This window comes from Phascolarctos cinereus, unplaced genomic scaffold (genome assembly GCF_003287225.1).
Source record: "Phascolarctos cinereus isolate Bilbo 61053 unplaced genomic scaffold, phaCin_HiC Scaffold_2;HRSCAF=192, whole genome shotgun sequence".
NCBI classification, from domain to species: domain Eukaryota; kingdom Metazoa; phylum Chordata; class Mammalia; order Diprotodontia; family Phascolarctidae; genus Phascolarctos; species Phascolarctos cinereus.
In genome coordinates, this window is record NW_027555625.1 from 332,723,071 (window position 1) to 332,744,356 (window position 21,286).

At 40.3% G+C, this 21,286-nt stretch overlaps 1 protein-coding gene across 3 annotated transcripts in view; it reads left to right on the forward strand.

The window, feature by feature from the left end:
• CLTB (clathrin light chain B) overlaps positions 1 to 21,286 on the forward strand; it is a 45,237-nt gene that overhangs the window by 15,176 nt on the left and 8,775 nt on the right. For 2 of the 3 annotated variants that reach the window (XM_020998790.2, XM_020998792.2), the window contains exons 2-4: positions 418 to 464; positions 20,203 to 20,320; positions 20,569 to 20,680. In XM_020998790.2, the coding sequence (XP_020854449.1) occupies positions 418 to 464; positions 20,203 to 20,320; positions 20,569 to 20,680 (277 nt within the window). The remainder of the gene's footprint in view (positions 1 to 417; positions 465 to 20,202; positions 20,321 to 20,568; positions 20,681 to 21,286) is intronic. The other variant, XM_020998791.2, reaches the window with a different exon arrangement.

The following is a 21,286-nucleotide window of genomic DNA, read 5'->3' on the forward strand; positions in this document are numbered from 1 at the left end:
CATCAATATTCATTAAGGAAAATAGTTTTCTTTCTCTGTTTTTGCTCTTCCTGGTTTAGCTATCAGCGCCATATTTGTGTTGTAAAAGGAATTTGATGGGACTCCTTCTTTGTCTATTTTTCCAAATAGTTTGTATGGTATTGGAATTAATTGTTCTTTAAATGTTTGGTAGAATTCACTTGTGAATCCATCTGGTCCTGTTGGTGTCTTGTTCAATTTCTCTTTCTAAGATGGGATTATTTAAGTATTCTGCTCCCTCTTCTGTTAATCTGGGCATTTTACATTTTTGTAAATATTCACCCATTTTGCTTGGATTGTCAGATTTATTGGCATATAATTGGGCAAAATATGAGCTTACCAATCTGAACAGTAAAAAGTGCTCAATTACATAATTATGTCTTCTCTGTCTCTTTTCAGCAGGTATTGAAGACACAGGGACAACAGTCAATGGAGACATGTTCCAGGTAAATAAATTGCCATCCTAGGGGTAGGCAAAGTTTCCTAGGTGCTGGTGGTCTGAGTTCAAGCATCTCTTTCATATCTATTCATTGGTCCCTATAAGACCTTGTTTTAAGGAGTGGGAAGAGCTCGTTCCTAGTAGTTCTCATTCACTAATAATGATCAAAGGGTTGGGAGAGTGATATCCCTGAACCACATGATTAGAAACTCTCTAATTATTAATACTTAACTATTAATTAAATTATAATGCATAATTAATAATGTATTATTAATCGATTATATATAATATACATTATGTTATATATTATTATAGTATATATTATATATAATCAGGGACAATTCTAAAAATATTATATATAATATGTTGTATTATATATTATGTTATAATATATAATAGTTATTATATAATATATTCATTATAATTAAAATAGTTAATACATAATTAGAAATACTCTAAAATTAGAAATAGTCTAGTCACTCTAGTCTGTACCCAATTCTCATCAGTGGCTACCACTTCCATAACCTGAGGTGCTTTGACAACCTTTTGACCCCTATAGAGACCCACAAATCAGTGGGGACCCCACCAATCAATTAACAGACATTTATTAAATACCAACTCTGTGCCAAGCATTGTTCTAGGCACTGATGATACAGAAACAAAAATGAAACAGTTACATGCTATGAGGTGTTTAGGAATATATATGTGTATAAAGATGTACAAAACAAATAAATAAACACGAAAGTAATTTGGGAAGGTAGGCTCTAGTAGGTGGGGGATTGCAAAAGGCCCTATATAGAAGTTGCACTTAGGCTGAGCATTGAAGAAAAGTAGGGATTCTAAGAAGCCAAGATGAGAAGGAAGTGCATTCTAGGCTTGGAAGACAGCCTTTACAAAAGCATGGAGCCAAGAGATCTAATGTCACACATGACGAACTACAAGAAGACCAGTTTGGCTAGAGTGAAGAGTACTTGAATATGGATAATTTGTAATGAGGCTATTAAGGTAGATTGGAGTCAGGCTGTAAAGAGTTTTAAGGGTCAAACAGAGGAGTTACTATTTGACTCTACAGGTAATAGGAAGCCACGGGAGTTTATTGAGTAGGGGAATGTCATAGCTAGGCCTTAGGAAAAACACTCTGGCAGACTTACAGAGGATAAATTAGAGGCCTATTAAGAGGCTATTACAATAATACAGGTGAAAGGTAAAGAATTATTAGACGAACTCTTAGAAATTTTGTAGGGCCATATCCCTCAAAATCAGGGTCTGGAATTTTAGGTCTAAGACCCTAGAAGCCAATTTCTATAGTAATCTAGATTAGCAGTTCTTTTATAGAGTTCATTTCTGGACTTTGCTACATACAAAGTGTGTCACATTGGGTCAGTCACTTAACCCTCTTGAGTCTCAGTAAAATAGGGCTGAGGTGCTTAGCTCTCATTTACATATTAAGGTCCTATGAGATTCAGCTGACAGATGCAGCTATAGAAAACTTCGTCTAGTGATTCTCTTCCTTCTAGCAAATCATTAAACAAGAAGGTGAATGCTCATCAAGGATATAAACCAGTGTCATGGGGAATGCCCCATGAAAAGCCAAAGTAGTCATACAGATGGTAATATCTCTCAAGCCCTGCCATCTGCAGATGACATTGAACTGATTGCATTAAAACCTGGAATAATATGGGACATCCTTAATAATAATAATGAAAACTGCTATTGATATGACACTTTGAGATTTAAAAAGTGCTATACATACATTTGGGCCTCAAATGACCCTGTGAATTAAGTACTACAAATACTATAATCTCCATTTTACAGATGGAGAAATTGAGGCTGAGACAAGTTAAATGACTCACCCAGGTCTACATTGGTATTAAGTGTATGAAGCATGAGCTGAACTCTAGTCTTCCAGACTTCAAGTCCAGTCCTTTATTCACAAACATCATGCTGCCTCTCAATGAGAGCAATAGTCACTTAGGTGCTCTCTGGTCTCATTACCAAGCCAGAGAGGGCAAAAAAGAAAGAGAAAGAGAAATCATTAATGTAAAATCACCCATCCTAAAATAAGAAGCAGGGGAGGAAGGAAGGGAGAGAGAGAGAGAGAGAGAGAGAGAGAGAGAGAGAGAGAGAGAGGAGAGAGAGAGAGAGAGAGAGAGAATCTCCCCCCAAAAAAACCCTGCTTAAATACACAATAAAGATTTCACATTGCAGAATACAGAGATATCTCTAGCATTCGTTTTATCTACTACATCATGCTATTCCCCTAGTTCTAGAGTTATCAATTTCTGTATGTCTTTGTGCTATCTGAGGGGTATTCAATTTTTTGTTCAGACCTGTGATTTCATAAATGTGAGGAACTGCTGATGTGGAAAGTCCCTCCAGCAATATAGATCACCAAATTTTCTATTACTTTTAGCTTTAAGTTAGGGGTTCTTAGATTTTTTGTAATAGACGCCTTTGGCAGCCTGGTGAAGCTTATGGACCCCTTCTCAGAATAATATTTGTTCCTGTGCTAAATTTCAGTTAGAAGTTAGTGAAAATAAAGATGTCATTTTTTTTTCCATCCAAGTTGACAGACCCCCCCCCCTTGAAATCCATCTACCTCAGGTTAAGAACCCTTGCCTTAGAGAATTGATTAGGGCATTGACAGGTTAAATGACTCCCTCTTTTTTAGAATTAAATTTTATTTTTTCCAATTAATGAAAATCTGCCTTCTCTCCCTGCTCCCTCTCTCCTACCACTGAAAAAAGAAAAACAAAACCTTTGTTATAAACATGTATAGGTGATCAAAATCAAATTTCTACATTGATCATCTCTAAAAAATGTCTCCATCTGCACTTTGCGTCCATCATATGTCCCCTAAAATAATGTTTGATCACAATCAGAGTTGCTATGTCTTTCAAAGTTTGTCTTTACTCTTTTGTAATTATATACATTTTTCTCCTTGCTCTCCTCACTTCTGCAAGTATCCCTCTTAAACCAATCCCTTCATGTGATGAAGACACATCCAGAGCTACAGCATTGGATAAGACAGACACAAATGCACAAGTAGGAACAGGGTATTGCAATACAGTTACAGTATAATTGCATTCATATACCATAATTTGTGACACCATTCCCAACTGATGGTCACTCCCATCAGTTTCCAATTCTTTGTCACCACAGAAGGAGCTGGTATCAATATATTTTGTATATTCTCAGAATTTGTTTTTTGCTTTTTTAAGGATTAATCTCCCTTAATCTCCCCTTATTCCTGCCCTCTCCCTTCTCCTGTTTTTGTTTCCCCATCGAATGAAACTGATTTTTGTGCCTGGCTATGTGTGTGTACTTTCCCTCTTCTGAAGCTTGTGTCACCCCCTCCCTACACTCCCTCCTTCTTGTTTGCATAGACTTTTACTTGCACGTCCTGATTGTATGAGAATGTTTCCCCTTCCTTTTCCTTTTCCCTTTTAGTGTAGAATCACTCTTAGGCCATCTGACTAATTAGATTTCCTCTATCCATAATGATGATAATTATGATGATAAGGTTCAGAGGGTATATATGTTGTTTAGTCATTTTTCAGTCATGTCTGACTCTTTATAACCCTTTTGGGGTTTTCTTAGCAAAGATACTGGAGTGGTTTGCCATTTCCTTCCCCAGCTCATTTTACAGGTGAGGAAACTGAGGCCAACAGGGTAAAGTGACTTTCCCAGAGTCACACAGCTAGTAAGTGTCTGAGGTCACATTTGAACTCAGGTCTTCCTGACTCCAGGCCTGGTGCTCTATCCACTGCACCATCTAGCTTAGGGTAGAAGTAGTTTGTCCTTATTTAGTCCCTTATTGTTTGCTCTTGTTTACTTTTTTATGTCTCTCAACTTTTGAAGTTTGCACTTCAAAATTTCTATGCACCCCTTGTCTCTCATTAGGAATGCTTAGAAGTACTCTAACTCATTAAAGGTCAATTTTTTCAATTATAATTAATTTTTCTGAGTAAGTTAATTCTTTCCTATAAGCCTCTGTATCCTTTGCCTTCATTGTATTCTGAGTTCTCTGCCCCTTTATAATGGTGACTGCTAAATCATATGTGATTATGCCTGTATGGTTCTTGAATTCTTCCTTTCTGGATGCTTGCAGTATTTTTCTTTGACCTGGAAGTTCTGGATTTTGGTTATAATGTTACTGGGAGTTTTCATTTTGGGTTCTTTTTTTTTTCCTTTCTTTCAGGAAGTAACTTGTTCTATTTCCACTTTGCTCTTTGGTTCTAAGAAATCTGGGGAATTTTCTTTTACAATTTCTTAAAATAGGATGTCTATGTTCTTTTTTTAGTCATAGCATTCAGAGAATTCAACAATTCTTAAATTTCTTTCTCTTTGATTTGTTTTCTAGGTCAGTTGTTTTTGTTATGAGATACCTTACATTGCTTTGATATGCTTTCAGTCTTTAGACTTTGCTTTACTATTTCATATTGTGTCATGAAGTCATTGGCTTTTATGTGGTCTATTCAAATTTCCAGAGAGTTTGTTGCTTGGGCAAGATTTTATGTATCTTGTGCCAAGCTGTTAATTCCCTTTCCAATTCCTTCTTCCATGGCTCTCATTTTCTTTCCAATTTTTCCTCAAGTACACTCATTTCATTTATAAAAACATTTAAAAATCTTTCAAAAAAGGGGCAGCTAGGTGGTACAGTAGATAGAGCTCTGGCCTTGGAGTCAGGAGGACCTGAGTTCAAATCCAGCCTCAGACACTTGACACTTACTAGCTGTGTGACCCTGGGCAAGTCACTTAACTCCAATTGCCTCACCTAAAAAAAAAAACCCAACAACCTCTTGCTTCATTTCTTCCAGGAATTCTAGTTTAGTTTTTGCACAAGCTGTGTTTTTCTCTGAGTCTTTGCTCTTGTTCTGGGTTGTATCTTGAATGTCTCTGTCACTTTAATAGTTTTTTATGGTGGGATTTTTGTTGTTGTTGTTTGCTCATTCTTCCAACCTACTATCTAACTTTGACTTTAAATTTCCATGCCCTGAGTACTTCTGGAGGAAATGTCTGAGCTGAGATTTTGTCCTCTTCAGAACCACTGCTGCTTTCTTTGGGTATTTTTGTATAGTGTTATTCCAGGACGTTCAAGGATGGCTTAGGCTGGGGATCTGAAAGAGATCAGTATTGCCAAAGTGGTCTGACCCATGATTTGATCACTGCCCTTCTGGTCTAAGGTCTGCTGGGTCCTGGCCTGGGTTTTGGGTCTGAGTAACCTGTGATTTTGCCGCGGTTGGAATTCCAGGAAATTGCTGCTGGACTCGGCCACTATCAGCCACCTGAAAAGGTCTGCTGGTTCAGAGTGACAGAATTTCAGGCTGTTGTTTGTTCTGAGATTCCAGCCCTGTTTATTCTACTATAGGCTTTAGACTGGACTGGAGGCTAGAACTGAGACCTAGTTCTGCCTCTAGGGTCAGCGCCTCATAGCTGCTGCTTGCTTCTGAACTTGATCTTTGCTTGGTAGTAGCACTCATAACTGCTCCTCACCCTGGATGCCATCTTTAGGCTAGATCCCAATCTGTGACCCAGCATCGGGTAGTGAGTGACAGAGCTACCAGTGAGAAAAGGCCCCTCTGTATGCATGTCTAGGATGTCTTCTTTCCCTGGCTCTCAGCCTTGCCTTGAAAGACTATGCAGCTGTTCCTGTTTAGACCCTGTCCCTTCTGTCTCTGTCTGTTTCCCTTTGCTGCCCTGTGCTGGGAAAATGACTATGATTTTTTTCTTGGATATCCTGATCAGAACCTACCTAACCTGGTATGTTTTGTAGCTGTATTTGGTGGTCTTGTAGTGGAGAGTGTGGCTGTATTTCTTCCTGTTTCTCTGCCATCTTGGCTCCCCTGACTTGCCCATGGTATACATCAGAGGTTCCCAAACTTATTAGGCCTACCCTTTCTTTCTTCTTCTTCTCTTTTTTTTTGTGGCTAGGCAATGGGGTTAAGTGACTTGCCCAGGGTCACACAGCTAGTGCGTGTTTTGTGTCTGAGGTTAGATTTGAACTCAGGTCCTCCTCAGTCGAGGGCCAGTGCTCTATCCACTGTGCCACCTAGCTGCCCCCTTGGCCTACCCTTTCAAAAGTTACTTTAAAAAAATTTACTTGGCACCCCCCTGGAAATCTACTTTCTTCAACCCTTTAATTTTTTTTAAATTTGCATCATTTCAAAAAATATATAAAATATATTTTTTAAATAACAGATCTTAAATTTAATAATTTATTATAAATTTGTGGGAGTTTTTCCTGCATTGAAATTTTGATGATGTGATATTGTGTCATGTAATCATTTATATGTAGTATCATATTGTAAACAAGTCATTACACAAAAATATTCCTGCCAGTGCATGCTGGACTTCCTGACAATGAGTGACAGGGTCCGCCTGCCAACGCTTGCTTGTTAAGACCTATTGGCAGACTTGACCACTGATCAGTTATAACTTGCATTTTGTGCGTTTGTTTGGAAAATAATGTAGTCACTACAACTTTAACTTTGTTACACAACAGATGAAACATGTACAAAGGGTTTTTCAAAATTTTCTTATCTTCTCTTCTTTCCTTATGTATTCACCACCCCCTTATTTTTGTTCAGTGCCACCCAATTACAACTGAGGCTATTATTGCCCCCCTGGATCATTCCAGCACCCCCAGGGGGTGGTATCACCCACTTTGATAACCTCTGTTATACAGATATAATATATGTATAAGTTATAATAATTTATACATCTAGTAGGAAGGATTTAATCACAAGTCTACCTGATTCCAAGTCTAACCCTCTATCGAGTATTTTGCATTGCCTCAAAGAAGAAATATGAGACTCCTTCTCCTGCTTCTTTGCAGAGGTAGGGGTTCACAGGTATAATGTATGTATGTATATGTATATGTATATGTATATGTATATGTATATGTATATGTATATGTATATGTATATGTATATGTATATGTATATGTATATGTATATGTATATGTATATGTATATGTATATATATATATATATAATATGTCTTTTTTGACATATTGGTTAGTTTTGCAATACTTTTTTTCTTTCTTCTACTTTTAAAAAATTCCTTACTATAAGGTATGACTCTGGGAGGAGTGGGAAGAGGGATATAGCAGCAATTGTAGGTGATATAAAAACAAAAGAGATCAATAAATTCTTTGAAGTCTATGATACAGGCTTGTGAAGTCAATGAAGTAGGGGTTTCCCTTTTCAAGGAAGAAAAATAATAGCATCTTCAGAAAAGTACTGTTATAACCTTCATGAATCAATAAACCTTCTCACCATTTTTAGATAGACTGTATATGGAATGCCCTTCCAATAGAATGTGTGCTCCTTAGAGGCAGGGCAGGTTTTTTGTTGTATCCCCAGCACATAACTCAGTACTTTGCACATTTTTTTTAGATTTGTGATTTTGTCAATGTTGGGGATTCCTAGTGTAGGTGAAATTTTCTTCACCAAAGCAGATAGGCATCTCATCTAAAAACTTTATAGTCATAGAGAGTTGTTTGGGGCACTGAAAGGTAAAGTGATTTGCTCATGGCATGCATCAGGGGCTAGACTAGAACCTATCTCTTCCTGACTCCAAGGCTAGAATTCAATCCACTAGTATATTTTATCTTGAACATAATAGGCATTCAATGAATGTCTGTTGAACTTAATTGAGTTGAATACATAGCCATCAGGGACTAACTCTGTTGTCAGAGGTACTATCTGGGATCATTATGGCTTCAGTATGTTCTTCATTAGTAGTCTAGGCTGCAGCCTGCTAATACACTTGATTGCCTGAGCTTGAGTCCTTAGTAATAAGAATGCTTTCTTAGCTCTCACCTATACAGTGTTTTACTGCCACACAGTGCTTTCCACCCATTCTCTGCTTTGATCCCCTCAGCTGTTAGCTCTTTGAGGCTAGGCAGAGATCCTGTCCTCATTATACAGATAAGGTCCTATCCTCATTATCCCACAGAGGGGAAGTGATTTACTCAAGGTTGCTCAGTAGTAAGCAGCAGAGCCAGCATCAAAAGTTAGGTCTCCATTCTATTTCCACTGTAGAATTCTGCTTCATTTACCCAACCTACATTCCTCATGCCTTGGACTTGACCGGGTAGGTGTCACTGCCATCTTCTTTGGGAAGCCCAACCCTTAGCCCCAACATAATAGAAAGGAAGATTTGGCCTGAGACTAAGGGGTGACCTTACTTTAGTTCAGAGTTAGCCACACATATCTCCTGCCCAGGAGTTACTGAGGTTGCTGTGGAAATCTTTTAGGCTCAATCCTGAGCATCCAATCGCCTTGAAGATTCGTGCTTGCTGGGTTCAGTTCACTGTGAGCTGTCACAGGCCTTAGAGGCCTATCTATGCCTATGCATAGAGAGCACAGCACCCTGCTTCTGCTGCTAGGCAGAGAGCCAGCTCTCAGTGAAAGTAGCAAGCCCTTTGACATCACACTGCTTGGACTTTTAATTTTCCATCTTCCTTTAAACCCTCTAGGAGAACCAGTCCATCTCAGTTTACAACAGTTAATCTTGCTAAAGACTTCGCTGGACTGAACTGGAAGGGATGTTCAGAGCCCGTTTGGAGCACAGTATAGTGAATTCCACAGACATGGGGAAATAAAATAAAAGCTTACAGAGGTTCAGTGACTTGCCCCAAATCACACATTTTTTAAAAAAAGTCATTGACACATGTTTCTAAAATGCATGGAAGAGAACAGAAGGAGTCATGGATAAATAGCACAGCTTTGAAATAAATAAGTTGACTGTATTATATAGTTGAAAAGTAAGCTGTACATAATAGAAGCTTGCAGTTTTATGTGTAAACCTCTCTTTCTGTTCTATTGCGTGCATTTAGAAGTGCTTGTTTTAGTTGACATTTGTTAACTTTAGGATTTTTAAAATGGAAAAAAAAAGTCACACAAGCAGAAAATGACAAAGGCTTGATGTGAACTCTGATCTTATGACTCCCAATCTACCATGATACCCTGTACCATGACAAACCTTCTCTTTAGAGAACTTGCCTCCATGTGGGAAAAGGATTAGGCTTGTTCTGCTTGGCCTTGGAGGCAGAATTAGGAGAAATTCCTGGTGGAGGGGAAGGCCAGAAGGAGTTGCAGAGAAATAGGGCTTGGTCTGGGACCAGACTGATTTGGAGTTAAGGCTGGTCTTCAAGAGAAAAAAACCAAACCAAACAAAAAAAGTTTCAGAGATTAAAATTTACATTTCCTTTGGTCAAAGCACCAGCGGGTAAGGGTGTGATACCTTATGTGGAAAGATAAGAAAGAAAAGAAAGAAAGAAAAGAAAGAAAGGAAGGAAGGAAGGAAGTCGTGTTGCCCAACTGGAAGTTTGGTCCCTAGTGGGCAGCTCCTTCTCTACTCACAGAGGTTGCTGTTTGTCCTTCACTCTCGAAGAGGACCGTGACATCAGGAAGGCAATGCTGTGACATGCAAGTGAATTGGGTTTAAGTGAGGGAGGGCCATGGAAAGTCACCAGCCTCACTTTCTCCACTTAATTTGAAAAGGCCAAGGTCCCCCACTGTATCCTGGGCCATCTCCGTTTGTCCTGATCCATATCTGGCCACTGGACCCAGATGGCTCAGGAGGAGAAAGTGAGGCTGGTGACTTTACATATGGCCTTCCCTCACTTAAATCCAATTCATTTGCATGTTATGGCAGCATCTCCCTGATGACATGGTCCTCTCTGAAAATGGACAAACAGCAGCAGCAATTTCTCCTGAGTGACACTAGGTGGAGCCATACTGCACAGAGAGCTTGGCCTGGAATCTGGAAGACCTCTTCCTGAGTTCAAATGTGACCTCAGACACTTACTAGCTGTGTGACTCTGGGCAAGTCATTTAACCCTGTCTGCCTCAGTTTTCTCATCTGTAAAGTGAGCTGGAGAAGTAAATGGCAAACCAATCCAGTATCTTTGCCAAGAAAATCCCGAATGGGGTCATGAAGAGTCAGGTATGATCAAAATGACTAAACAACAAATAGTATTTCTCCTGGTTGTAGAATTTCTGTTAAGGGTACTGCCAGCCTTCCAGGAACCCAAGATCTTAACCTTGAAGTCGTCCTTGGCTTCCCACACCCCTCACCCCACATATGCAAAGCTTGTCAAGTCTACGTCTACACCATCTTTGGCATCCGTTCCCTTCTCACTATTCTTGGTCATATGAAAATGGACATCATCCTACTTCTGTACTCCACCTGTACTCCATCTTTCCAACCTTATTATACATTATTCCATCAAATGATATTTTTGTTCCTTATATATGTCTCCATGACTTTACATGTAGGCAGGCTATTCCCAAAGCCTTGAATATACTCCTCACCTCTGTCTCTTTAGAATCTTTTGTTTCCTTCAAAGTACAGTTCAAATGCTGCCTTCTACATGAGGTCTTTCAAAAAGAAGAGGTTTTGGGGTGCTGGGACCCTGAAAATTCCAAAGCAGGGCTACCTGGAATGAATTCATACACTCAAGCCTTCTCTTAGTCAAGTGGCAAAAAGTTTATTGTAATGCTTTAGCAAAAGTGGGCATGAGTCCTTAAGGGAACCTGTGAGAGACTGAAGATAGTGCTGAGGTTTATATGGGAAAAAGGGCATGCAAAAGGAATTACAGGGATACTAATTAGGTAATCTAAGGGATCTAGGTGTCTTTAGGAGCTATGAATGGGAAAGTGCGGGGAGTATACCAGACATTAAGGGAGTTGTCAGAGCTATGGATCTTAGGGACCTGGTGGGAGGAAGAGTCCTTGGGCCAGCCAGGACAAAAATCCTTGGGCCGGGCACCATTCTGTCTGTTCTAATAAGACTGTTCTGCAACAAGAGAAAATTTTCTCACAAGACAGGGGCCTACTGAGAAATTGGGAGGCTTCCAGAGATATGATCTTAGGGCTGGGGCATGAGCACCCCATCAATAATAGCCCCAGTAACTAGTGCCTTCCTCTCAAAATTACCTTGTATTAAAGATAGATAGACAGACAGACAGATAGATTCTCAAATGTTTACGTGTTACTTCCCCTGATTAGCAGTAAGCTCCTTAGAAGGGACTGTTTTATTTTTGCTTTGTACCTCCAGGGCCTAGTACTGTGCTCCTAACATAGTGCATGCTTCATAAAAACTTGTTGATTGATCAGTGTAGAGAATAATTAGAGCTGTACAAAAATGGATTTGGTATTCTCTTGACTTAGTAGGCTTCCCATCGCCGGAGTTTCAGATAAGAGTCTGGAAAAATCATAGATAAGTAGCACAGCTTTGAAAGTAACAGGTTGTGCAGTGGATAGAGCACTGGCCTTAAAGTCAGGAGGTCCTGAGTTCAAATCCAGCCTCAGACACTTAACACTAGCTACGTGACCTTGGGCAAATCGCTTAACCCCGATTACTTCACCAAAGAAAGTAATAGGTTCTGTGATTTTTCAAACTCAGAGTTCCTTAGTCCGAGCCCCACCGGCATCATAAAATTCACCTATGACGTCCCTGACAAGTGTCTATCCGCTTTAGTATCTATATGTCAAGGAGAGACAAATTTTCTCACAAAAAAATACTCTAAATACTCTAATTTAATATGGGGGCAGAGATGCAGAGCCTGAGAAAAGCAGGATGGGAACAGTTGGAGGCAGGGAGAAAAAAGGAGTAAGAGGAGAAAGTTTTTTTTTTAAAGGGCCAAGAGACTTTTGTGTTCAAAGTTTTACAGACTGGTAACAACTTGTTGTGGACCAGAGGTCCATCTATGGACTAGAGAAAGGTTTATTGAATAATTACAGCTAACATTTATATAGTACATTGAAGTTTGCAAAGTGCTTAATATATTACCCTATTTTATCTTTACCACAACCCTGGGAGATAGGTGCTGTCATTGTCCTCATTTTACAGATGAGTAAACTAGGGCAGAAATAGGTAATAACTTGCCCAATGTCACACAGCTATAAAGTATCCAAGGCAGAATTTGAACTCAGATCTTCCTGACTCCAAATCCAGCATTCTATCCACTGTAGCATCAAGGTACCTTGGAATGAGAATTAGAAGAATTAGAAGATGAAAGGAAATTTAGAGACCACTTAGGTCAATGCCCTCCTTCTATCAATAAGGAAACAGGGAAGTCAAGTAATTGTGAACAAGGTCCCACAGATAACATAACTGAGAGCCAAACTGAGGCCTTCTGACTTAAGAACAAGCAGAAGAAAAATACTGACCTTGGGTAGATTATAATACAAAATGGGCATTTGTGACTTTTAACCACTCTTTCCATTTTTCTGTGTATGGCATCTCAGCCCTACCACTTCTGAGATGAGTGAATTACCTTTGACAAGTCACTTGTCATCTCTGGGCATCAGGGGAAGGATGGCATACTGGAAAGAGAAGAGGATTTTGCATTAAGGGCGTTAGAAGCTCAAATTCCTGGCCTGAAACTTATACTTAGTGACTTTTGGCAAGTATCTTCATTTGTAAAACAAGGAGCTTTGGCCAGATGGCCTTCAATGTCCCTTCTGGCCTGGAATCTATAGTCTGTGGTTCAGATGTTTCCTATTTAAAATGGGAATAGTTGTTTTCTCCCCCAATGCTAAGTTTCCAGCCTTGCAGATAAAAAGATACTTTATAAGTGTCTGTTAAGTTAAATTAACTAGATACATCAATGTACAAGTGTTTTATAGCCATAAGGCCCTTTATAAACATACCATATTAAAATAATAATAATAATGATTTAATATTTGTTGAATACCTGCTGCATACCCAACACAGAAACATATCAATAAACAAGCATTTATTAAAATATCTAATATATGCCTGGTTCTGTGCTAGATGCTAGGGACATACAAACACAAATGAAATATTCCTTGCCATTAACTTACATTGTATCAGGGGAAACAACATATGCACATATAAAGTAAATACAGAATGTGTGTAAGGTAATTTTTTGAGGGTAGAAGGGACCAGCATCTGGGGAGGAGGTTCGTGTGGGAGGTAGTACTTGAGTTAAGCTTGAAGGAAGAATAAGATATAATGCCTATTCTTTGGAAATTGATGGTACCTTTGAATATACTCAATTTTGCAACATTAATCCATCGGGGAATAATACAAAGCTCTCCTATTACTTCCAGGATGAAATATATTTGCTAATAGTAGCTATTATGTAATACCTAAGTTTTACATCTCACTTTACATATATTATCTCATTCTATCCTCACAGCAATCTTATGAGGTGTTGTTCAGCAGTTTTCAGTTGTGTCTGACTCCCTGTGACCCCATTTGGGGTTCTCTTGGCAAAGATATTGGAGTGGTTTGCCATTTCCTTCTCCAGCTTATTTTACAGATAAGGAAACTGAGGCAAACAGGGTTTAGTGACTTGCCCCAGGTCACACAGCTAGTACGTGTCAAATGTCTGAGGCCGGATCTGAACTCAGGTTCTCCTGACTCCAGGACCGGTGCTCTATCTACTGTGCCACCTAGCTGCCCCTCTGAGGCCAAATTTGAAATGAGTCTTCCTGACTCCAGGCCTAGCACTCTATGCACTATGGTCCCACCTAATAGGTGTTATTATATCTCCAGTTTTCAAATAAGAAGACTAAGGCTGTGAGAGACTAAGTGGTTTGCACATTACTTCCTTCAACACTCACACAGCAATGTGGACAAACTGACCTTCTTGCTATTCCTCATAGATGGCCCTCTATCTCTTGCCTTCATATCTTTGCACTGGCTGTCCCTCATGCCTGAAAGGCCCTCTCTCTCGTCATCTCCATCTTTTAGAATCCTTAATTTCTTTTGTACTAAGCTCAAGTACTCCCTTCTAAATGAGGCCTTTTTCATGATCCTCCTTGCTGCTAGTGTCTCTCTTTCCCCTCCCCATCCAATTACTTTTTATTTCTTTTCTACTTAAGTGTATATATATATATATATATATATATATATATATATATATATATATATATATATGTGTGTGTGCATATTGTTTACCTTGGGTAGACTATAAAGTCCTTAAGAGTAGAGGGATTATTCTTAATTTTGTCTCTTTATCCCCAGTATATCTACTTAACATCTGCTGAAGTGGATGCTTAATAAATGCTTTTTGAGAAGTAGTACAGTTGACAGGCATCTGTGATCTCAGATACTGGGGACAGGCTACTGATCAGGTGTCCACACTAAATCTGGCATTAATATAGTAAGCTCCTGGGAGCGAGGGCTCAACAGGTTGCCTAAGGAAAGGCAAACCAGCCCAAGTTAGAAAGAGTTGGTCAAAGCTCTGAGAAAATCAAATCGATTCTATTCTGTAATTTATTCTATTCTGTACCAACCACTTACTTCTTGTATAACTGCTTAAGTCCTGTTTCATTGTGTCTAGGCTAAATTTAGAAGTTCAATTTTTTCTGTTAATCATTTCAAACAAGTCTGGTCTGTTATCTCTATACCACTAACAGGCCTTGCAGGTGGACTGAATCAATCAGAATTTATTAGTGAGAGGTTGTTGCTAGCCCTGCATTTCCCATTTCCAGCCAATCATCATTCCACACACTTAGGATGCTTCAGACTTAGTAACCAATCATATTATGTTCCTCACCTATGATGCTGCCTTCTAGTTTTTGGATGCTTCTTCTTTTGTCTATAAAAGTGATAGGTCATTTGGGGGTCTTAGCTTACTGAGGAAGCTGAGACCCTATTTATTGGCAAATTTGTGCTTTGCTAATAAATTGATCATACTCAGAGTTTTGTGCCTCAGTTTACTTTCATTTCAATTGCAACAGCTCCCATGACAATCAGTGGCCATGAGTACGTAGCTGCTGCATTTCTAGGCTCGACAAGATAAGGACACCTAGCCTTTATTTTTTATTTTTATTTAAAAATTTTTAAAATTATCAATTCCATATTTTCTTTCTCCCTCTACTTATATATATGGTCATGCAGAACATATTTCCATATTAGCCATGTTGTAGGGGGGGAAAGGCAAGAAAAATAAAGAAAGTGAAAGGAAATATGCTTCCCTCTGCATTTAAGAGTTCATCAGTTCTCTCTCTGGAAGTGGATAACATTTTTCCTTTTTTCCTTTTTTTTTTTTGGTGAGGCAATGGGGTTAAGTGACTTGCCCAGGGTCACACAGCTAGTAAGTGTTAGGTGTCTGAGGCCAGATTTGAACTCAGGTCCTCCTGAATCCAGGGCTGGTGCTCTTTCCACTGCACCACCTAGCTGCCCCTGGATAGCATTTTTCTCATTAGTCATTTGGAACTGTGAAGGATTATTGTACTGATTAGAGTAGCTAAGTCTTTCACAGGTAGTTATCATTATAATATTGCAATTATTATGTATGATGTTCTCATGGTTCTGTTTACTTCGCTCTGTATCAGTTCATACAAGTCTTCCCAGATTTTTCTGAAACCATCTCTTTCATCATTTCTTATAGCACAGTAGTATTCCATCATAATCATATGATTATGTTCAGCCATTCCCCAGTTGATGAGCATCCCTTTATTTTCCAATTCTTTGACACCACACACACAGACACACAGACACACAGACACACACACACACACACACACACACACAAACTGCTATGAATATTTTGTACATATGGATACTCAGTCTTTAAAAAAATAACTTGTTGGTTGATTGATAGATTGGTTATATAATCTAAGGCCTAAAGGTACCATGGGCAAGAGAAAACAGAGTGGATTGCACTGGAAATAAAGGACTTAAGCCTGCCTTGAAGGACATTTAAAAACTTCATTCACAACCAGGCTGATTCACAAGCTTTCATCATCATTCACAGCCTTTCCCTTCACACCCTCTTCCAATCTTTTGTACCCTCCCAAACAAGCAAATACCCCCAACCTATAAGGCCAAGTACAAGGCCAAAGAAGATAAGATCTGGCCTCCCTTGGTGGTCCCTGGGGAAGTAGCACCTAAATCCAGACATCTTGCCCTCACCTCTTCTTCAGTCTTCAACCAAACCCACTTTCTAGGTTTGGCTTCTAGGAAATCAATCAATAAACATTTATTAAGCACTTACTGTATTACAGGCACTGTGCTAAGCTCTGGGGAACAAAAAGAAGCAAAAGACAGTCCCTACCCTCAAGGAGTTTACAATCTAATAGGGGAGGCAACATGTAAACAAATATATACAAAGCAAGATATATAGATATATATACATATATATGTATATATATTATATAGGAAATAATTAACAGAGGGAAGGCACTGGAATTACAAGGGGTTGGGGAAGACTTAGTTTGGAAGGTAGGATTTTAGTTGGAATTGAAAAGAAGCCAGTCAGGGCAGCAGTTGGAGCAGAGGAGGGAGAGTGTTTCAGGCATGGAGGGTAGACAGAGAAAATGGCCAGAGAGCTGGAGTGTCTCATTTGTGGAGTAGCCAGGAGGCCAGTGTAACTAGATCAGAGTACATATCAGGGAGTAAGGTCTAAGAAGACTGGAAAGATAAGAAGGTTTAGGTTATGAAGGGCTTTAAACACTTAACAGAGCATTTTGTATTTGATCCTGGAGGCAATAGGAAGCCACTGGAGTTTACTGAGTAGGGAATGACATGATTTGACCTGCACTTTAGGGAAATCTTGTTAGTGGCTCAGTGGAGAATGGATTGGAGTAGGGAGAGACTTGAAGCAGGCTGACCCACCAGCAGGCTATTGTAGTAATCCAGGTAAGTGTCAGAGAGGAGGCGGGGTATATGCAAGAGATGTTGCAAAGGTGAAATCAATACGCCTTGGCAACAGATTGGATATAGGGAGTGGGGTGTGAGAGATAGTGAGGAATCCAAGATAACTCATAGGTTGTGAGCCTGAGGGACTGGGAGGATGGTGTTGCCCTCTACAGTAATAGATAAGGGAGAAGATGAAGAAGGTAGGGGGGTGGGTTTGATGGGGGGTGTGGGGATAATGAGTTGTGTTTCAGGCATATTGAGTTTAAGATGTCTACTGGACATCCATCCACTCTGAGATATCTGAAAGGCAATTGGAGACACATGATTGGAAGTCAGCAGAGAGAACACATAGCCCAACCATCTGAGATTTGTGCAAAGGATGACAGGAGAGTAGTAGTGATCTCAAAAAGTAGCCCTTCAGGGGCAGCTAGGTGGCATAGTGAATACAGCCCGGGCATGGGAGTCGGGAGGATCTGAGTTCAAATCCAGCCTCAGACATAAAACACTTACTAGCTGTGTGACCTTGGGCAAGTCACTTAACCCCGTGGCCTAACCAAAAAAAAAAAAAAGTAGCCCCTCGGTCTCATTCACTACACCCTTACCAGGAACTGAATTCATGTTGGCAGAGACATAAAAGGGATGTTGTCTAGAAATGGAAAGTTTTATGTTAGAACAAGGTGACTAGGGAAGCGGTCTGTAGGGGGCGGTCTGATAACTCTCATTTGCTATTAGAGACAGAGGTGGCCTCAGAACTAGAAATGGATCTAATGTGGATCTGGTTTCTATCGATGGTCATTGCCCTTAGTTGGTTTCCTGGCCATTTCTGAGGAGCCCTTTAACCTCTCCTGCCACCTACAAAAACACTTGGAGCAGTGAGGTCACCACCGAGGAGACACAAGATGAGAACTAGGGGAACAGACATTCATACATTAGGGAGGAGTTGGGCCAACCACAAGGGACTGAAGTTCTCTAGGTACCAGACCTACACAAAATCTTATTCTTTGTTTTTTTATGCACAGAAATTCAACTCTTGATAGCTTTTTCTTTTTTTAAATTAAAATTTTTCTTTTCCTCAAATAATAAAAATCTATTTTACTCCTCACCCCTACTGGAAACAGAACGAAAAAACAAAACAAAACCATTGTAAAAAATATACATAGTCAACAAATTCCCACATTAGTTATGACCAAAAAATATGTCTTAATCCACACTCTGTTATCCATCACCTCTCTCTCAAAAGGTGGGGAATATATTTCATCATAAGTCCTCTGTAATCATGGTAGGCCATTGCACTGATCAGAATTCTTAAGTCTTTTAAAGTTGTTTATCTTCACAATATGCTGCTATTGTATAATGTGTCCTGGTTCTGACCACTTAACTCTGTATCAGTTCATACAAATGCTCCCAGGTTTCTCCAAAGCCATCATTCCCATCATTTTGAAGAGGTTTGGGGTAGAGGTTAGGGGTGCTGAGACCCCGAGAATGCCAAGGCAGAATAGCCTTTAATGAATTCACACACTCAAGCCTTCTTTAAGTTAAGAGACAGTTTATTCTAATGCCAATAGAAGTAGACAAAGTCCCTTTGGGAAACTTGCACCCTAATGAAGGTAAATCTAAAGCTTATGTAGAAAAAGGGCATGGAAAGGGAATGCCAAGGATGTTAATTAGGTAATCTAAGGGTCCAAGTGTCTGTAGAAGCTATGGATGGGAAAGTATAGGGAGTATACCAGACATTGAGAGACATGTCAGAGGCATGGCCTTGGGAATCTGGTGGGAGGGAGAGTCCTTGGGCAAGCCAGGGATAAAAATCCTTGGGCCAGGCACCCTTCTGTCTGTTCTGATAAGAGAATGTGAAAAATTTCTCACAGGACAGAGGCCTACTGAGAAATTGGGAGGCCTCCAGAGACATGGTCTTAGGGCTGGGGCCTGAGACCCCATCAATTTCTTATAGCACAATAGTATTCCATTACATTCGTAGGTCATATTTTGCTCAGCCATCCCTTAATTGATTGGTATGCTGTTTGTTTCCAGTTCATTTGCCTTATAAAAAGAGCTGCTAAAAATATTTTTGTTCATATCTACTGATGTCTTTGGGGTGAAGGCGTATAGTGGAATCACATAGTTCAGTAACTTTGGGAACAAATCCACTCTGAAAACTTCCCTACAAGGGCAAGGAGGGTCAGGAAATAAATATTTATATAGCACTTGCTGCTTGTCAGACACTGTGCTAAGTGCTTTACAAAAATTATCTCATTTGAGCCTCCCTACAACCCTGCAAGGCTGGTGTTATTATCCCTATTTTACAGTTGAGGAAACTGAGGCAGACACTACCCAGCTGCACAGGTAGTGATCAGATTCTGCAGCAGCAGGGAACCTAATTTATTCTGATTATATCATTGTCAGTTTCCCTGGTTCTGGGCAGGGGTAGATTTGGTGGTTAAGCCATACATGGTTCTGCCCTATGGTAGATTGGTAAGAGCAATGTCCCTTAGCTCTTGAGCCTTTTTGCCCTGGGGCTGCAGACAGTTGACAGCTATGAGATTCTGAGCTGTTAGGTGGTGCAGTAGACATAGCATTGGTCCCAGAATCAGGAAGACCTGAGTTCACATCCTGCCTTAGTCATTTACTAGCTGTGTGGCCCTGGGCAAATCATTTAAACTCTGTCTGCGTCAATATCCTCAACTATAAAATGGGCAAAAAAAAAAATAGTATTTACCATCTAGGGTTATTGTAAGGGTCAAATGAAATATTTGTAAAATACTTAGCACGTAATAGGCCCTTAATTAATGTCTTCTTCCTTCCTTTTTTTCCTTCTTTACTTTTTTCCTTCTTCCTAGGGGTCCCTAAGCTTGGGGGGTCCTTTATAAAGCCCACGGAGGACCAGAGAGGGAAGCCTGTTTTGGGGGGCTCCCATGGGGCAGCCCCAGGTAGGGGAAGCCTCTCTACCTTTTCCCTAATCCCAGGAGTTAGCCTTAGACTAACTCAAAAGAGTGTCTGAGACTATCTTATCTGTAAAATGAGAGGATTGGACCAGCTGACCTCTAAGGTCCCTAACAATTATAAAATTATGATAATGTGATATATGTGTTTGTGTGTGTGCAAATCTCTCCTAGGAAGCCAACGGTCCTTCTGACAGCTATGCTGCTGTAGCCCAGGCAGACAGGCTGAGTCAGGAACCAGAGAGCATCAGAAAATGGAGAGAGGAGCAGAAGAAACGGCTGCAAGAGCTGGGTGAGGGTAGTCAGGAGCCACAGGGAGCCTGAAAGTTTTGTCTGTCTCTGACAGGAGCACTGAGGACCTTGGAGGGGATGGAGTGCTTGGATATACTGGGTGGCTCTTCTATACCAGGCCCATTGACCTGCCCTGGGAAATTGGGGGAGGACAAGAAACATGGGGAGGAGGGATTAGGAGAGGGAAGACAGGCCTTAGGAGGTACCCTTCAGCTGCTCCCTGCACTTAATCCCCTGTTTGGACCCCAGATGCGGCTTCTAAGGTGACTGAACAAGAGTGGCGGGAGAAGGCAAAGAGGGACCTGGAAGAATGGAATGTGCGACAGAATGAGCAGGTGGAGAAAAACAAAATCAGCAACAGGTATGAGGCATGAGAGACATTTGGGGAGGGGGCTTAGGGGGGCAAGGAATGTTTGAGAGGAGCAGGATTTGGGAAAGGGCAAGGGTATATGGGGGAAGGGATAGGTGGGCAGGGAGGTATCTCAAAGCTGGTAGAAAGAGAGGGGTTTGGGGGAGCAGGAAGTATTTGCACAGGTGGAAGTATTTGCAGAATTTGGGTAGGAGGGCGCAGTAGTAGCTGGGAAGGCAAGGGATATTGGGAGGATTGAGGTGGGAGAGTAGGGAGTATTTAAGAGAGTGAGGGCAAGAGGGAAAAGAGTATTCGAGAGTAATGTGGGAGAGTGTGAATGGGAGAGCAGAATATATTTGGGAAAAAGGGGATTTCTGGGAGGATAAAAGGTATTTGGGAAGGCAGAGAGAGAAAGAAAGAGAGAGAGAGAGAAAGAGAGAAAGAGAGAGAGAGAGAGAGAGAGAGAGAGAGAGAGAGAGAGAGAGAGAGAGAGAGAGAGAGAGAGAGACCAACCCACCTAACAGGTGGCTTTCTATCCTAATCAGAATAGCCTCCCTAGCCCTTCACCACAACTCAACTATATTATAATGGTCTTATTTCTCTCCTTAAAGACACTCA